The sequence below is a fragment of the Artemia franciscana genome, chromosome 4 (genome assembly GCF_032884065.1).
Source record: "Artemia franciscana chromosome 4, ASM3288406v1, whole genome shotgun sequence".
Taxonomy (NCBI): domain Eukaryota; kingdom Metazoa; phylum Arthropoda; class Branchiopoda; order Anostraca; family Artemiidae; genus Artemia; species Artemia franciscana.
Window position 1 is genome coordinate 22,625,493 of NC_088866.1, and position 15,171 is coordinate 22,640,663.

The 15,171-nt window shown below is 35.4% G+C and overlaps 1 protein-coding gene across 2 annotated transcripts in view; it reads right to left on the minus strand.

Annotated features, from left to right (window-relative positions):
• The window catches only part of LOC136026159 (ankyrin-repeat and fibronectin type III domain-containing 1-like), a 254,211-nt gene that overhangs the window by 71,333 nt on the left and 167,707 nt on the right, over nucleotides 1–15,171 (minus strand). For both annotated transcript variants that reach the window (XM_065702463.1, XM_065702464.1), the window contains 2 exons: nucleotides 4,223–4,301; nucleotides 1,556–1,662 (listed from right to left, as the gene is read on the minus strand). In XM_065702463.1, coding sequence (XP_065558535.1) covers nucleotides 1,556–1,662; nucleotides 4,223–4,301 — 186 coding nt within the window. The remainder of the gene's footprint in view (nucleotides 1–1,555; nucleotides 1,663–4,222; nucleotides 4,302–15,171) is intronic.

Sequence of the window (15,171 nt, forward strand, 5' to 3'; positions counted from 1 at the left end):
GCCATTTTTTAACTGATGTGCTTGCCAAGGGCTTATTTCATGCATCCGTTGAAGTATCGTGATCAATGGACTTGCTGCACAAAAACAGATAGAATCTGACAGAAAACACAAAAATGGCCGTAATGCGTAAAACCACACTTTATGAACTATGGTACAAAAGTTCAAAAGTATTTCTCGAGAATTTTGACACCCCAACGTCGAAGTCAAAAGAACTATTAATTTCCTTTCTACATAGTTCCGTCCTTAAATTTGTTTCCCGAGATTTCGTATCTATTGGCAACGGAACTTTAAAGTGGATGGAAATCAGGAAAAGCAGTTTTGATGATATTATCCTTTTTGCAAGGTCAGAAATATTAAAAACTGGCAGATGGGCTTGTTGGCCCACATGAATAAAAGAAGAAACACTATCGTGTACTCTTTTCTAAGGATTGGAGCCAACTAACTGTATAGTGAGAAATAATCGCTTGGTAGGATGGCTTTGGTAGGTGAGTGTTACGAACAATAGCCAATTACCTACGTAGATAATAAGAGAAAAATATTCACACAAAGGGCTACTTTTAGAAGAGGTTCAGATAATATTTCCTCGAGAGATGGTGTAGCGTTTAAGGGACTATTTTTCCGTGTGGGGATTCTCCCTCTGAATACAGGTACGGGAGGGATGAATGCAGCAGTTGTGATTGGATAGATACCTCCATCCAAAGCAAACGAACTGCACACGCAAAGAGAAAACGGACAGGCTGTTGTGCTCAGTTTTACCCAATGCCTCGTATAAGATTGCGCGGACATAAGAGCAAAATGCGCTAAAGATACAATTCTCTAAAAATAACTTTGAACAATATGTCAATTTTAATAATCAAACAGAACCACCTCGCGCTTAGTAGGAAAGAGACGCATCAATAAAATCTGCTCTTGTATATAAACGTTTTAATGAAACCAGATATTAAATCTCATTAAGATACATTTTGTATTATCACTACTTTTAAACTATAAGCAAGTGAGGCTTCTGTTAATAAATGGCATTCTTATTTCAAAAGTGGTTTACGTTTAAGAATGGGAGGATTCTTTTGAGGGAATAAAGACTGACCTCTCAGTTATCCATACAAACCTTAAAAGCCAACTTAAAACCACTTAGCCTGGGGTAACGTGTAATTTGATGAAGCAGTCTCCCGCTAAAGATGGCTTTAAATTGGTTAGTAATTTTGGATAATTTCCAAGTTAGGTAGGGGGGGGGGGGGGGTCAGATAGGATGAGAGCCACATAATTTAGATCTTCTTTTTAAGACAGATTTAGATCTTTTTCGCGGCAATTCTCTTTTGTATATTGTATGGCAAAGTGCAAATTAAAATTTTATGTCTAAAATGTTTAATGGTAGTGAAGAATACCAGTTTTTCTATGAGCTGGATCATCTTTTATTCTACTTTTTAGTGCACTCACAGATAAAATCGTGTATTCATGGGTTTTTTATTTATTTATTCACTTATGATTTAATATTTTTACCTTGGCTTCCGTATTTGCGTTTAAATAAAAAAAAGAACTTTAAACTCATTTGACTTACATTTCACTCCTTCCTGTGCTCCAAATTCATTCCTAAGCATTTTCGCCATTTGGTTATTTCTTAGCAAGACGGCTACATCCAACAAGGTCAAACCTAAAGCATTAGGGCTAGAAAATAAATTGACATCAGATAATTAATTGACCTATCTATCCAGCCAAGACAATTTACTATATATGCAAGGCTTATGGGAAAGTCTTAGAAAGACACAAACATCCTTTCAAAGGCGGTATCATTAATAGGGAATAGGATGATGTTTGAAAATGATGTTCATGTAAGCAGTGGGAGTGATAAAAATACAAAAACTAAGCTGGTCCCCACTCACCAGAAATAAGAAGTTGTAGCATAAGAAATTCTACTATTCATTAAAGTAAAATTTAAAAAAAAAGCTTTGCTTCCATTTTTTTCAAATGGAAGTAAAGAGCAACATTGAAGCCTAAAATGAAGAAAACTGATTCCGAATATGAAGTGGGCTGCTGCTCCCTCAAACCTACATTCTCTGCGGTAAAGTTGAATTTTTGCTCGCAATGCTTTAAGAAGGGCTGCTCACACGAGGGCAAATGTATTGGGATAAAAAGTATTCTCATAATGACCCAAGGATGGAATAGTTTATCGAAAGGCATTCTATTCAAATACTTCAAAAGGTAATTAGAAAATAAAACACTTACAATTACCCATTGTCTACATTTCTTGCACATATAGATTAATCCAATAAATGAATAAAATAAATAATTTATTCATCACTGCTCTCAATACAAAATTTCCACATAACTGACACCTTTTTAAAAGAAAAATGTTATGGCAGGGCGATGAGCGGATCGACTGCAGTACGATTGCCATTTAAAACTTAATAACCTAATAATAAACCTAATTTAAAACCTAATAATAAAGCACTATAAAACTTAAGCGTAAAGAAGGGAAGGTAAAGGGAGGAGGGAAAGCCCCCTGCGTATACAGAAGAATTCCACTCAGCTAAGGAATAGCAAAACTTTGAGGCAAAGATAGGGGGTGAAGGAAGAAGCAGCCCTCACATGCAGAATAATTTTTGTTCGTTTGTAATATGATGTTCGGCGGAGGATAGCTTTTATCCGCACGCCCATGGCCTTTAAGGTAAATTTTAATTTTGTATAGCTATTCTTCGGAAATGAAAATTGCCTCAAAAAAAAGATGACCCCTTAAGATTTTTTAAAGAGGGGTCGGAAATACCACGACGATTTTTTAGAATAGGGTGTCTGCATTTTTAGGGGATGATAAGATATTATATTTCTTACAAAAATAGCCATCGGACTATTTTAACACACAATATAGCCTAATAAAAAATTTCTGAAAATCTTATTAGCATAAATTGATTTACATAAAAACTAGCCTTGATGCCCTACAACTTTGATTGCACTCAATATTTACCATGGGAAATCTCCTCCGCCACGTATCACGTAGCCTACATGTAATTTCTACTTCACACTACAAATATTACTGTAATAGTAGGGGACCCAATGTGCCCTTAGCATCCATATTACATGCTTAATCCAAATATATTATTCAAAATATGAGGATACTAGAGGTCGGATCCACTCACAACGTTGACCAAAAGGACTTCTCGCAAAAACTGTACAATTTATCCTTAAACATTACGTTTGAGGGTATAGTGACCCCCTCCCAAAAAAAACATCGACCTTCTATCCTTCCCTAATGGCTTGTGTGCAATAGTGAATATCCATTAGAAATAACGTATAAACGTTCTAAATTATAGCCCATCATTGTGCATGGACAATGCATACCTCTGGGGATAGCTTTTTAATAGTTCTAACTTAATCGGATGCCTCAGAATTTTCGCTCGATAGCATTTTGACCCTGTTTGGGGGAAAATTTCGGCTTTGCAGCACACATCGGCACTTTGCTCTCGTAAAATCTGAAACTAGTGGTCTGTGTTTATGCCTTGTCAATAATACCAAACCAATTGACAATCCTAAAATTCTCGCTCGATAGCATTTTGGCTCCGTTTGGTTAAAATTTTGTCTGCAGCAAAAAAAGGGCAGAAATCGACACTTTCCAGTGGTATGATATTTTTTGTTATTTGCAAAGGGCACTAGAACTTTTAATTTTTGTTTGAAAGAACTTCCTCCCGATATTTCGAGACAACTAGTTTGATATGATTCACCCATGGAAAAAAAAAAAACTAATAAGCATACAACTGACATCAAATTTCTCGGAAAAACAAAACTAATACTTCGCTATGTGGTAGTACCACTGCTCAGAACAAAAAGCATCGTTAACAAACCGCACTCGCAGCAACATACAACACCACATTGCACGCAGAAAGTAACAGAATATTATGTAAAAGCCTCTCCACATCATTCGTTTGGAAATAAGAATCTTTTTCTTCTTTTCTCCTTTTCGTCTTTATTGTTCTTCTTTCACCAATTTTATTATTCTTTTTATCGTTTCTTTATTTTATTTTTCTTTTATTATTTTATTTACAACTTATTTAGTTTACCTACTATTCAAAAAATTTGTTTATTATTTTTTATATTTACAATTATTTTATTGTTCTTTTTATTTTTATTTTTTATTATCTTTTTTGTTATGATTATTCTTTAACAATTCTTCTATTATCAAAATTAGAGTTCTTTATGTAGGACCACCTTGCCTAGGGCCAAAAAATCAGCCTACCTGTTAATATCACAATCTGAAGATTGAGCAATCACTCGACATCTTTCTACTTGTCCATTTTCAACTGCAGCAAATAAAGCTAAAAAAGAAACAAAAATCATATGACACGACTATAGAGAAACAAAGAGCCATGTGATGTTATGACTTAAAAACGTCTCATTGTTTTTACTGACTTAATATTCCCCACAAAAGAACCAATCCGATTTTAAAAAGGCGGAGCTATGTGTCTCTCAAGATATTGCATTTCCTTGTTTGTCTAGATTCATCACTCAGCATTTGTTATTCTGTCTCAAAAGTTAACTATGATGGTTGAAGTGATAGCTGTGCAACCTAGTAAAGAACGAACCACGGCCCATAGTAAAAAAAAATTGAAAAACGCTTAAAAAACTATCGAGTGCGAGAAAATTACCTTTTGAAACTGATTCAGGAATGGGCACTATGATTTCAATTGATCTTAATGATGAAAGTTTTAGCGAAAATAAATTTTTGAGAATTTCGAAAGATAGCCTAGAAACAGTCGAAAAAGGTGTTGGATCGAAATGAAACCTGCACCATAGAAAGTCACCATTGTCAGAAACCTCACACAGAAATTTTTACTCTCCCATTTTGAACTAGAAAAATTATTTTTTTGGATGTGCAGCACTGATGTGTTCGTTTTTATTCTTGTTTTTCTCTCTTCACCGCTAACAAGGAACCGGAACACTATAGAGAGCTTTTTAAGGGCTCATTTGAAAGGAAATTGCAATATCTACCTACTTAATATTTAAAATATTAAATGCAGTTGTTGACATAAAACTACAGCTTCAAATAGAAGATGGCGAATATCAGTCAATCATCGTAGCTTACAACCATAAATGAGGTCATGTTAAAGCTTAAAACATAATATATAAAAACAATTTGAAGCCATTAGTTTAAAAAATGAGCCTATTTATCTATCCAGAGGTAGGGAATCATGTGGTTGGCTTGCAAAAATACGTCATAAACATAAAATAATAGAAATAAAGCATACTTTTTAGCATGGAAGCATATGGCAGCAATCTCTCTTTTTCTATTTGATAGGACCCTTCGTCGTGTGCTATTTGAATACAAAATCTTATTAAAAATAAATAGAACTCATTAAGACAGGCTATTTAACTGATGACACCCAGAGCCAAGAATCAAAAAAGTAGTTAACTATTAGATACGTTTCCCGTCTATCCCATTAGGAATTTAATAAACTTAACACAAAGGAAAAGTGATAAGTTAACTTATCAAACAAAATTAAGAATCTTTTAAATTAATTTAAAGCCACAGAGAAACAGAGTTTGCTTGTAAAGACTCTCTGACTTAAATACTTTTCATTCTAATTACTTCCTTAAAATTTCATAGAAAAGAACCAACCAGGTGAAAAATTGTTTGAAAAGCCTCAAAATATTGTCATAAGAACACTCGAGAAATACAACCATGTTTTGCAGGGCCGTAATTTCCTTTGAGGGAGGAGGCAGCTGCCTCCAGACCCCAGTTTGCGCCCTCCAGGTGAAATTTATTGTCTTCAAAAATCTTTCCAAACTAAGATAGGTCTACATAATTAAAGCATCTAAGAAAACTATCAGTTTTCTTTAGTATACCTTTGCCTTATGGTACTACATGGCTCATTTTTTCATCTCACACGTGGTTATTTTTACTTGAGTTGGGAAAACTGGCTCCAACTTTGCCCCCCCCCCTTAGTATTTTGATGGAACTACTCCCCTGGTTATATGGATTTACTTTCTGACATACACGTAAGGAATAGTATGGTTATCATAAGAGAATACATTACGAGCGCCATTTTACTCTTTAATTAACTAAAAAAAAAGAAACGCTTTCCAAAGTAAAGAGCCATATCAAAACTAAAAAAGAGCAGAAAATAAAGTCAAAATAGTTCAAACTTTAAACGAATTTAAAGTTAAATGAATGAATAAATGCAACCCAAAACACACAGAAATTAATTTGAATTTTGTATAAAGAGGTGTTTTTTTTTGTTATACCATCAACAACAAAACAACGACAGAATAGTATTACAAGGTTAACCAGGGTATAAAAATAAGAGTATGCTGCAACCCTCTCAATCCCTCTAAAAGCTTCGAGTGTCATTAGCACTTAAAGATAATAATAATATTTCAAAAAGTTTCTCTTTAGTCAATGTTTCTCGTTACCACAGTTCGTGGTAACGAACTGTAGTAAGGAGCGACCCTGCTCAATAGTAACCGAAACCCAAAACAATTGAATTTTGATAATAATAGTTACATCAAAAGAATTGCATTGTTATGCTGATTCTAAATATACAAGTTTCATCAAGTTTAGTTTTACTCATCAAAAGTTGCGAGCCTGAGAAAATTTGCCTTATTCTAGAAAAAGAGGTTGTCCCCTCTTCAACGCCTCGCTCTTTACGCTAAGGTTTTTTATTGTTTTAAAAAGTAGAGTTGTCAGAAAGAGTCAAACTTTAGCGTAAAGAGCGGCACGTTGAGGAGGGGACAGCCCCTTTCATATACGGAGTCTGTTCGTTTTTAAGTTTTAATGTTGCTCCTTACTTGCAGTTAAAAAAATTTATTTATTTAATTATTCTCTAACATCAAATCGTTCTTAAACAGGAAGGTCCACCTGGCCAGAGAGTTAAGTTTTGAAGTTTAAGGATATCCGGGAAGAAGTCTTTTAACTCTTTTGAGGTCCCATTTTTATGCGAACCAGTAATCTCTTTTCAATTTCATTTTAAAATTATATTAGGAGGGAGAAGGCCGTTAGAGGACCTCTGAACGGCACAAAAAGCATTTTATCCCTGCTCAGTTTTAAACTTATAGTCTTAACTTTTTGTGGTAATTGGTTCAAAGCTTATATCAACAATTCCTCGTGTCAAAAGGCCCCAATTAAAAAAATGGAAAAAAACATTGGTTCCCCCACGGAAAAAGGTAGGCAAAAACAGTTTTTTTTTCTCTCCCTGAACGACTTAAAACTTATAACCGTAAGTTCCTGGGTCAAAGAACCCTCATGCAAAAAAGAAAACAAAAACAATTTGGTTGGAGGAACGGGTTTGTAAAAACTAGGGGCTGAAATCCGATTTATGTTACAGTCCAATTAGGAAATGAAGTTAGCTGGATCATTCCCCAGTCCCATGATTGGGAAGCCCGTGCTATTTCTTTGCTGTTTTTTTTTTTTTGGCCCAATGGCCCAAGGACCTAAGAGTGCAATTTCTAAGCCGATCAGAAAAAAAAAATGTGTGGGTTGATTTGGGGCTTAAATTTTAGGAGCTCATGTTCGTACCCTAAATTGTTTCGAACATTAAGCCATTTTTGTCTAGAGACTCACAGTCTTAAGTTTTGACACTTTTTGGCCCTTTCTCAAGTACTGTTTTCGGGGAAACCAGAGTTTTTTTTTGTACTGGGGTACCCTTACTTCAAGGGCTTAATCGCAGAAGTTGCAAGCCGATTGAAAAATACTTTGGGGATCCACTTTTGATAGCCCTTACCCCAGACAAATTGTTTTTGTGCATTAGGTTCCTCTTTGTCCAAGGACATAGGCCTTATATTTCAAATTGACCAGGGAGGAAACGACTTTTGAAGCATTCTTAAGCGCCCTAACACCCTTCCCCCTCCCCTAGCCAAATGTATGGTTCTCTTGGCATAAGAAACGGTTTCTTAAAGTGTCAAGTCAATCGGACACCTGATTTTAAACATACACTCTTTTTCCCATTATAAAACGAACAGCTAATCAATTGTCAATTTGCAGCTTTTGGTGCCCTTGCCCCAGGGGCTGCGGGACATCATGTTATCCCCAAAGGCGCATTTACTGTATTTTTCAATTCTGAACAAAAGGTATGTCTCAAAATTTTGATAGTATATCTCAGGGGCTCCAGAGGGACCAGTAGCGAAAACGGGGATAGAAGGAGGGCTGGCGGCCCTCCTGGGCTGACATTAAACTTCCAACTCTCAATTGAATATACCCTCTCCCCAAGTTCTAGGACAACAAACTGCGACAAAATTAGCGCTTGGCTATGAAATTTAGCTTCGTGGTATTAGATAGTACACCCAGGACATAGTGTCGGTGTAAAGGCGGAACAAAAGGATTTTGAACAAAAGGGATGTCTCAAAATTTTGATAGGATACCTCAGGGGCTCAAGAGGGGCAGTAGCAAAAACGAGGACAGAAGGAGGGCTGGCGGCCCACCTATTACTTTCAACATAAAAAGAACGTTAAAACTTCCAACTTTGAATTGAATAAGCCATCTTCCCAAATTCCAGGATAACCTTTTCTATACGAAGTGGTTGGGAAAATAAACAACAACCGAATAACACATTGAACGCACGTTGATTTTTGTCAAGATAATGGTAAACGTAGTCCCTGATAGGATCCATTATCGTTTAGTGCTTCAATACAAAAATCTTGTTAGAAGTTAATAGGACTTATCAAGACAATCTATTTAATTGATGACAACCAGAGGCGGGAATCAACAGAGCAGTTTAATATTAGAAATGTTTCCTGTCTATTCCTAAAAAAAATTAATAAACTTAACTTGAAGGGAAAGACCAAAACTGACGTGGAAGATAAAATTAATTTTTTTTTTTTGAAATATGAAAACCAATTTTTACGACAAAAGGGAAACAGAGAGATTACTGTCCCAGACATCGATGTTAAAAAGTGGGCTTTGATGCCATTGGTGTATTTTGTTGGCTTATTTTCAAAGTCAATCATATTGTACCTTAAGCGCATATCAAAACGGGCATCCAAGTAACCCCACCTTTTCCCTGATGTTGCTATCTTTTCTATGAAACTTTAAGCAAGTGAAAAGAACAAAATACTCTTGAGTCACTTTTTTGCAATTAAACTCTCTGTATCGCGGCTGTCTAGTGTTGTGGTGAAAGTGTTGTCATTGTTGTCATGATATTTTAAGCAAAACAGCAAAACTCTTCCGTCATTTTCTTATAAGTGAATTCTTTTTATGTCTGTTGTCTAATGTTGTCATGAAATTTTTGTCATTGTTGTCATGATATTTCGAGGAAGTAAAAGGAACAAAAAGTTTTTGAGTCATTTTTTTACAAGTAAAACTTCTATAGCTCTGCTGCCTAATGTTGTCATGAAATTGTTGTTATTGCCGTCAACAAAATTTAAACAATTAAAAAGAGCAAAAAGCGTTTGAGTCATTTTTTTTACGAGTGAAGTCTCTATATCCCTGCTGTCTAATGTTGTCTTGAGGTTGTTGTCATTGTCGTCATTCTTGTCATTAAATTCTAAGCAAGTAAAAAGAACAAAGTTCTTTAAAGGGAACTCTCTGGATCCCTGTCGTCTAATGTTGTCATGAAATTTTTATGAGATTTTAAGCTGGTAAAAAAAACGAGTTTTTGATTCAACAAGTGAACTATCTCTTTCTCTGATGTTTAACCTTCATATTATGGAATACGAATTCGTTTTATTTATTTTTCAATTACCGTTCTTCAAGATGTCTTTCGTTATAGGTTCTGCCCCAAAATATTTTAGAACAAGTGAACCTGATCTCTTACATATGGCCAGTAATTCATAAAAGGGGGGGGGGGTTCGAGAGTGGCACATGATAGGAAAAGAAAATTACAAACAATTGTTCAAGAAACATGTTTGTCAACACCAAATAGAGTGAGAAACTAATGGGAGTTGAAACAAGTTGTTACACGAGGATAAGCCATCTAATTTTGCGTTGCAAAATCTACAGCTGTCAACGTCTCACCGACCACGATAGTGCCTTAGTGCCAAATGTTTTTTTTTTTTTTTTTTTTTTTTTTTTTTTTTTTTTTTTTTTTTTTTTTTTTTTTTTTAGGAGCGGCATTCGGTACATTCAACAGTCCTACAGTCCTCGCTAATCTCGTATTTTCTTTGGCTAATTTTTTATTTAAATGTTAAAAACTGTATGAAGAGGATGAAGTTAGACAGTAAAATACTTCTTGAAAACCGGATGTTTTGAGGAAGGAACTGAAGCATAGAAGTAGAACAGATGCAGTCTTGAAGGGGGGCCCGATAAGATACAGGGATGCTTGCATAAAAAGTACAGGGAAAAGGGGGTAGGGCCTCAAATATAATACGGATAGGATGAGGTCCCCTTCAATGATTGATCTGAAGGACATGAAGAATGACACATTTTATATTAAGTGATTCAGACAAGGCAAATTTGTTTGCATAACAATTTATGCGAGTGTATGAAAACATTCATTATTTGATATGACGTATCCAGGATTTCTGTTCCGGGTTTTTTTTTCCGGGCAGGTTATACAAAGAAAACATTAAAACGCATCAAAATTCGTTAATATGCATTTATATATATATATATATATATATATATATATATATATATATATATATATATATATATATATATATATATATATATATATATATATATATATATATATATATTTGACTTGGAGTTGCATCCCAAAGTATAATTTTCTATACTGACCAAACGAGGATAAAGAAACTCTTATTTACGGGTCTTTCTACGATTGTGGGACCAGCAATTAAGATAGTATCATCCAGACATCCAGGTTTTTATATTCCTTTTTCATAGGCTATAAATGTCATTCTATTTTGGTACTTTACATTCATTTTTCTTCTTTAGTTCCAAATACTCACTGTCACTGATGGCATGCCGGTCTTGTTGGAGGCAACGCTCTAGCTTTGCCTGTAGCAAAAGGCCATAAACTAGAATGTTTTTCGTTGTTGATCTTCCTTACGGCCACTTTGTAAGGAAGGGGTGGCCATAGAAACTTTGCAGGCGATTCAACTGATTGGAAATTGACAGTCCTTGTTATCCGTTTAAGGTCGAAAGCAACAGAAGGACATCCAGCCAAATCTTATGTCTTTTTTTGCTACGTGGTCCTCTCGTAGCCCCCAAAACACCTGATTAAAATCTTAAGATGGCTATTTTGTGCAAAATAGTTTAACGGTTCAATAAATGTGCCTCCAAGGATGGCATAGCCTTCAGATCTACTGGAGCAATGTGCCAACTGTTTACATTTGTGTTATATCGCAGAAAAAGAAAACTTGCTCGAGTTGAGTTTACGATTGGCACGAAACTCCCTGGGATCAGTGTCAAAAGGACGAACTTTTTATTGTGGGAGGGAATGGGAGTCAAGAAAAGTCCCAAGGAAACGTTTGTCCTGATTAGTTTGAATCTTAAAGCGATAAACCGGGCCAAGAGCAGCTTGTTGCATAAGAAATGTTCCTTGGGACAGTCACCAACAGAAGAGCTGTGGGAAAAAATTCTGGTAAATTTAAATGGAATAGCGAGGTCATACCATTACCAGCCAAACTTAGTTTACTAAATTTACCTGAGTTTGACTATTCTTGGGAGTCTATCGAATCAAATTTGTAACAGTAGCTACAACCAAGCAAGGAGCGAAAACTAGCCCATAGTAACCAAAAGTTTTAAAAAGCGTTTTCAAAAACTGTCAAGTGAGAAAAAAATATCATATATGGCTGATTCAGGGGATTTAAATATTATCTCGATTAATCTTAATAGTAAAATGTTATTACAAAAACATTTATAGTAATTCGAAATGAGCCAGAAACCCCTTGAAAAATGGCGTCGAATCGATATAAAACGGGCACCACTGGTGTCGCCATGGTCATTGATCAATCGTCTTTCGCCCGAAAATTACAGCCGTTCACCTTATATAACAAGGAAAAGTACTTTCTAGATGTGAAACTTTCAATTTCTTCTGTTTTTTCTCCACCGCTAGTGCTCATTTTAAAACTAATCTGTAGTTTGTATCTACGAGCTTTTTATATCTTTGATTCGACAACAGTCATGAAGCTCCATATGGCACCCAGAATATACTTCGGGTGCCATTTTTGGAGTCGAAGGGCTGGAAAGCAGAAAACGGTGCCATCATAATCTCCACAGTAAAAAAAAAAAACGAACCTGAGATTTGAAATTCCCCTCCTTTATAGGCTACCCCCCTCCAAGTCCCTTATTAAGTTTCATAAATAGTACACCGACAGTCAGGACTAGACGGATAATGTAACGCCGTTTAGACATAATTAATGGCTCAATACGTTTAGAGATGTTCAAGTGTCATATGGTACATTTTTGTGCCGTTTCTGGAGCTGAAAGCCCGAGAAGCATAAAAAGAGCATCAGGATAATCTCCACAGTTTTTAATCTCTTCAGTTTTCTAAAATCTCTAAAAAAAATTCGTGACATTGTATGAATTTGACGGATTTGTAATAATGAAATTCAATTTTTAGAATTTTGATAAGAGCCTGATCCCCCCTAAAGTATGCTTGCTAGAAAACTAGGCTTTCTCGAGTCTTTTTAGAGAATGAAAATTGCATAGTTAAATTGATTAAACTCGCGGCCAGTCAAACACTATTGAGAGCTTTGCAAAATTAGTCTTCTAGTTTCTACCGCCTACTTAAGGATTTTCTACCCATAGGCTATTCCTGTTTTTTTGCGTTGGTTTTGTTTTTTCAGCAAAGCGCTAGTTTTTCTGAATTCCATATTTACAGGGAAAGATCGAGAGACATTTTATTTTAAACAGTTTTCAATATGTTCTTTAAACTAAAAAGCAGGAGTTTTTTCTGTTCCAGCATTCAACTTTGCTCTTTACTTTCATCAGAAAAAAACTATGTTTGTTTTAATTAATAATCGATCAGGATAACTACCAAAGTTCAAATTATTTTTTTAAGTTTGTATTATGCCTATGCTCTCCTATAATCCCAGCACAAGTAAGTCCTTGCGCATTATTCACAGTATACCACACAACAGTATACGTAAACGAATCCCTAGTGCCCACCTGAGAAGGGGCTAAGTGGGTATTGTTAGGGCAGCCTATTCCACCAAGCACCTGAAAAAAAAAATCATGGTTACATATTGAGTAGTTAGTATAAAAATCATGAACAATTTTAATATTCTTTTCAAAACTCAAGAAAGAAAAGTTTGACTTTTTGGTCAAATTCGTTAAGAATGGCTCCAGAAACCCTAGGGCAATTCAATTTGAATGATATGTATATTTAAAGAAATTTAGGACTTCAGCGTAAAGAGCGAGGGATGAGGAAAGGGCAGTACCCTGATATATGTAACAGTTTCTGTTCATTTTAATTCTAATGTTGCTCCTTACTTTCAGTTGAAAAACTTCTTTTTAAAAAATTTAATTAGTAGATATGAAACGATTAGAAAAATATACATTTTCCCTGGTAATGTCAAGATACATACCGTAAATATGAAAAAACAAGGGTGGTTTACTACAGCATTATTGATGATATTCGTCTTGCTCCCGCTGTTGTCTAAAAACTCATCCTTACTATCAATATTTCACAAATACAAGCTACTCCATCCATTGAGTCGGGACTTAACAAGTTAGCCTACATAAGAATTTATAAGAGGGAGAGGAGAAGCCTACAAAATTACTTTAGGTGCTAGCCAAGGTTTGAAAAACGTTGAAGAAAGCACTATATTTTATCCAAATGTTGCACAATTTAACGGTCCTCTAAGACAAGAGGGGCTGACCCTTTTGTCTGCCACGCATATGCCTTTACTTATTATGGCTTCCTTAATGAATCTGAGTGTCATTTTAAATTAGCACTAATTGAATCTTTTACTTAAACTGCAACTTACATACATACGCCTAAGATGTAAGGGGCTGACTCCTTTGTCTTCAATCCATATGCCTTTACTTAGTATGGCTCATTTGATGAATTATAAGTGTCATTTTAAATTAGCACTAATGAAGCCTTGGTACTAATTTGCAACTTAAAATTTGCACCGTTCTGTTGATTGTTGTCTATGGGGGAAGGGGTTGACACCCCCGGTCTTCCATTAGGGTATCCTTACTTAGGGCCCATTCACGATAAGATTGTACTTATACCGAAACAAAGCCTGTTACAAAATCCAGTACTAGATGATGCTGGTGATCAGATTTTACCATTTCAAATTGTATAATTTAAAAACTAAAATCAGCTAATACCATAATTATTCATTAAATTTATTATTATCTCAGAGCTTATATGGCCTTGTTTCTCTTGTTGCACAATATTATTGAGATCTGACAAGCTCCAGTTCCCTAGTTTCCCAAATATTTTACTTCTATTTATTCCACTTTTCCGTGTATTATTGCTTGCGGTTTTTTTCTATCAAACCGTTCGTGGTAACGAACTGTAGTAAGGAGCGACCCGGCTCAATAGTAACCGAAACTTAAAAAAATGGAATTTTGATACCCATAGTTACACTAAAGAAATCGCATTTTAATGTAGATTTTAAATATATAAGTTTCATCAAGATCAGTTATACCCATCAAAAGTTACAAGCCCGAGAAAATTTGCCTCATTTCAGAAAATAGGGGAAAATACCCCCTAAAAGTCATACAATCTTAACGAAAATCACAACATCAGATTCAGCGTATCAGAGAACCTTGTTGTAGAAGTTTCAAGCTCCTATCTACAAAAATGTGGAATTTCACATTTTTTGCCAGAAGACAGATCACGGATGCGTGTTTATTTGTTTTTTTGTTTTTTTTCAGGGGTGGTCGTATCGACTGAGTGGTCCTAAAACGTCGCGAGAGGGCTTATTTTAACGGAAATTAAAAGTTCTAGTGCCCTTTTTAAGTTACCGAAAAAATTGGAGGGCACCTAGGCCCCCTCCCACGCTCATTTTTTCCCAAAAGTCACCGGATCAAAATTCTGAGATAGCTATTTTATTCACCATAGTCAAAAAACTTAATAACTATGTCTTTAGGGACGACTTACTCCCCCGCAGTCCCCGTGGGAGGGGCTGCAAGTTATAAACTTTGACCTGTGTTTACATATAGTAATGGTTACTGGGAAGCGTACAGACGTTTTCAGGGGGATTTTTTTGTTCAGGGGGAGATTTGGGGGGGGGGGGTTACGTGGGAGGATATTTCCATGGAGGAAATTGTCATTGGGGAAGATAATTTCAATGAAGGAGCGCAGGGTTTTCTAGCATTATTTAAAAAAA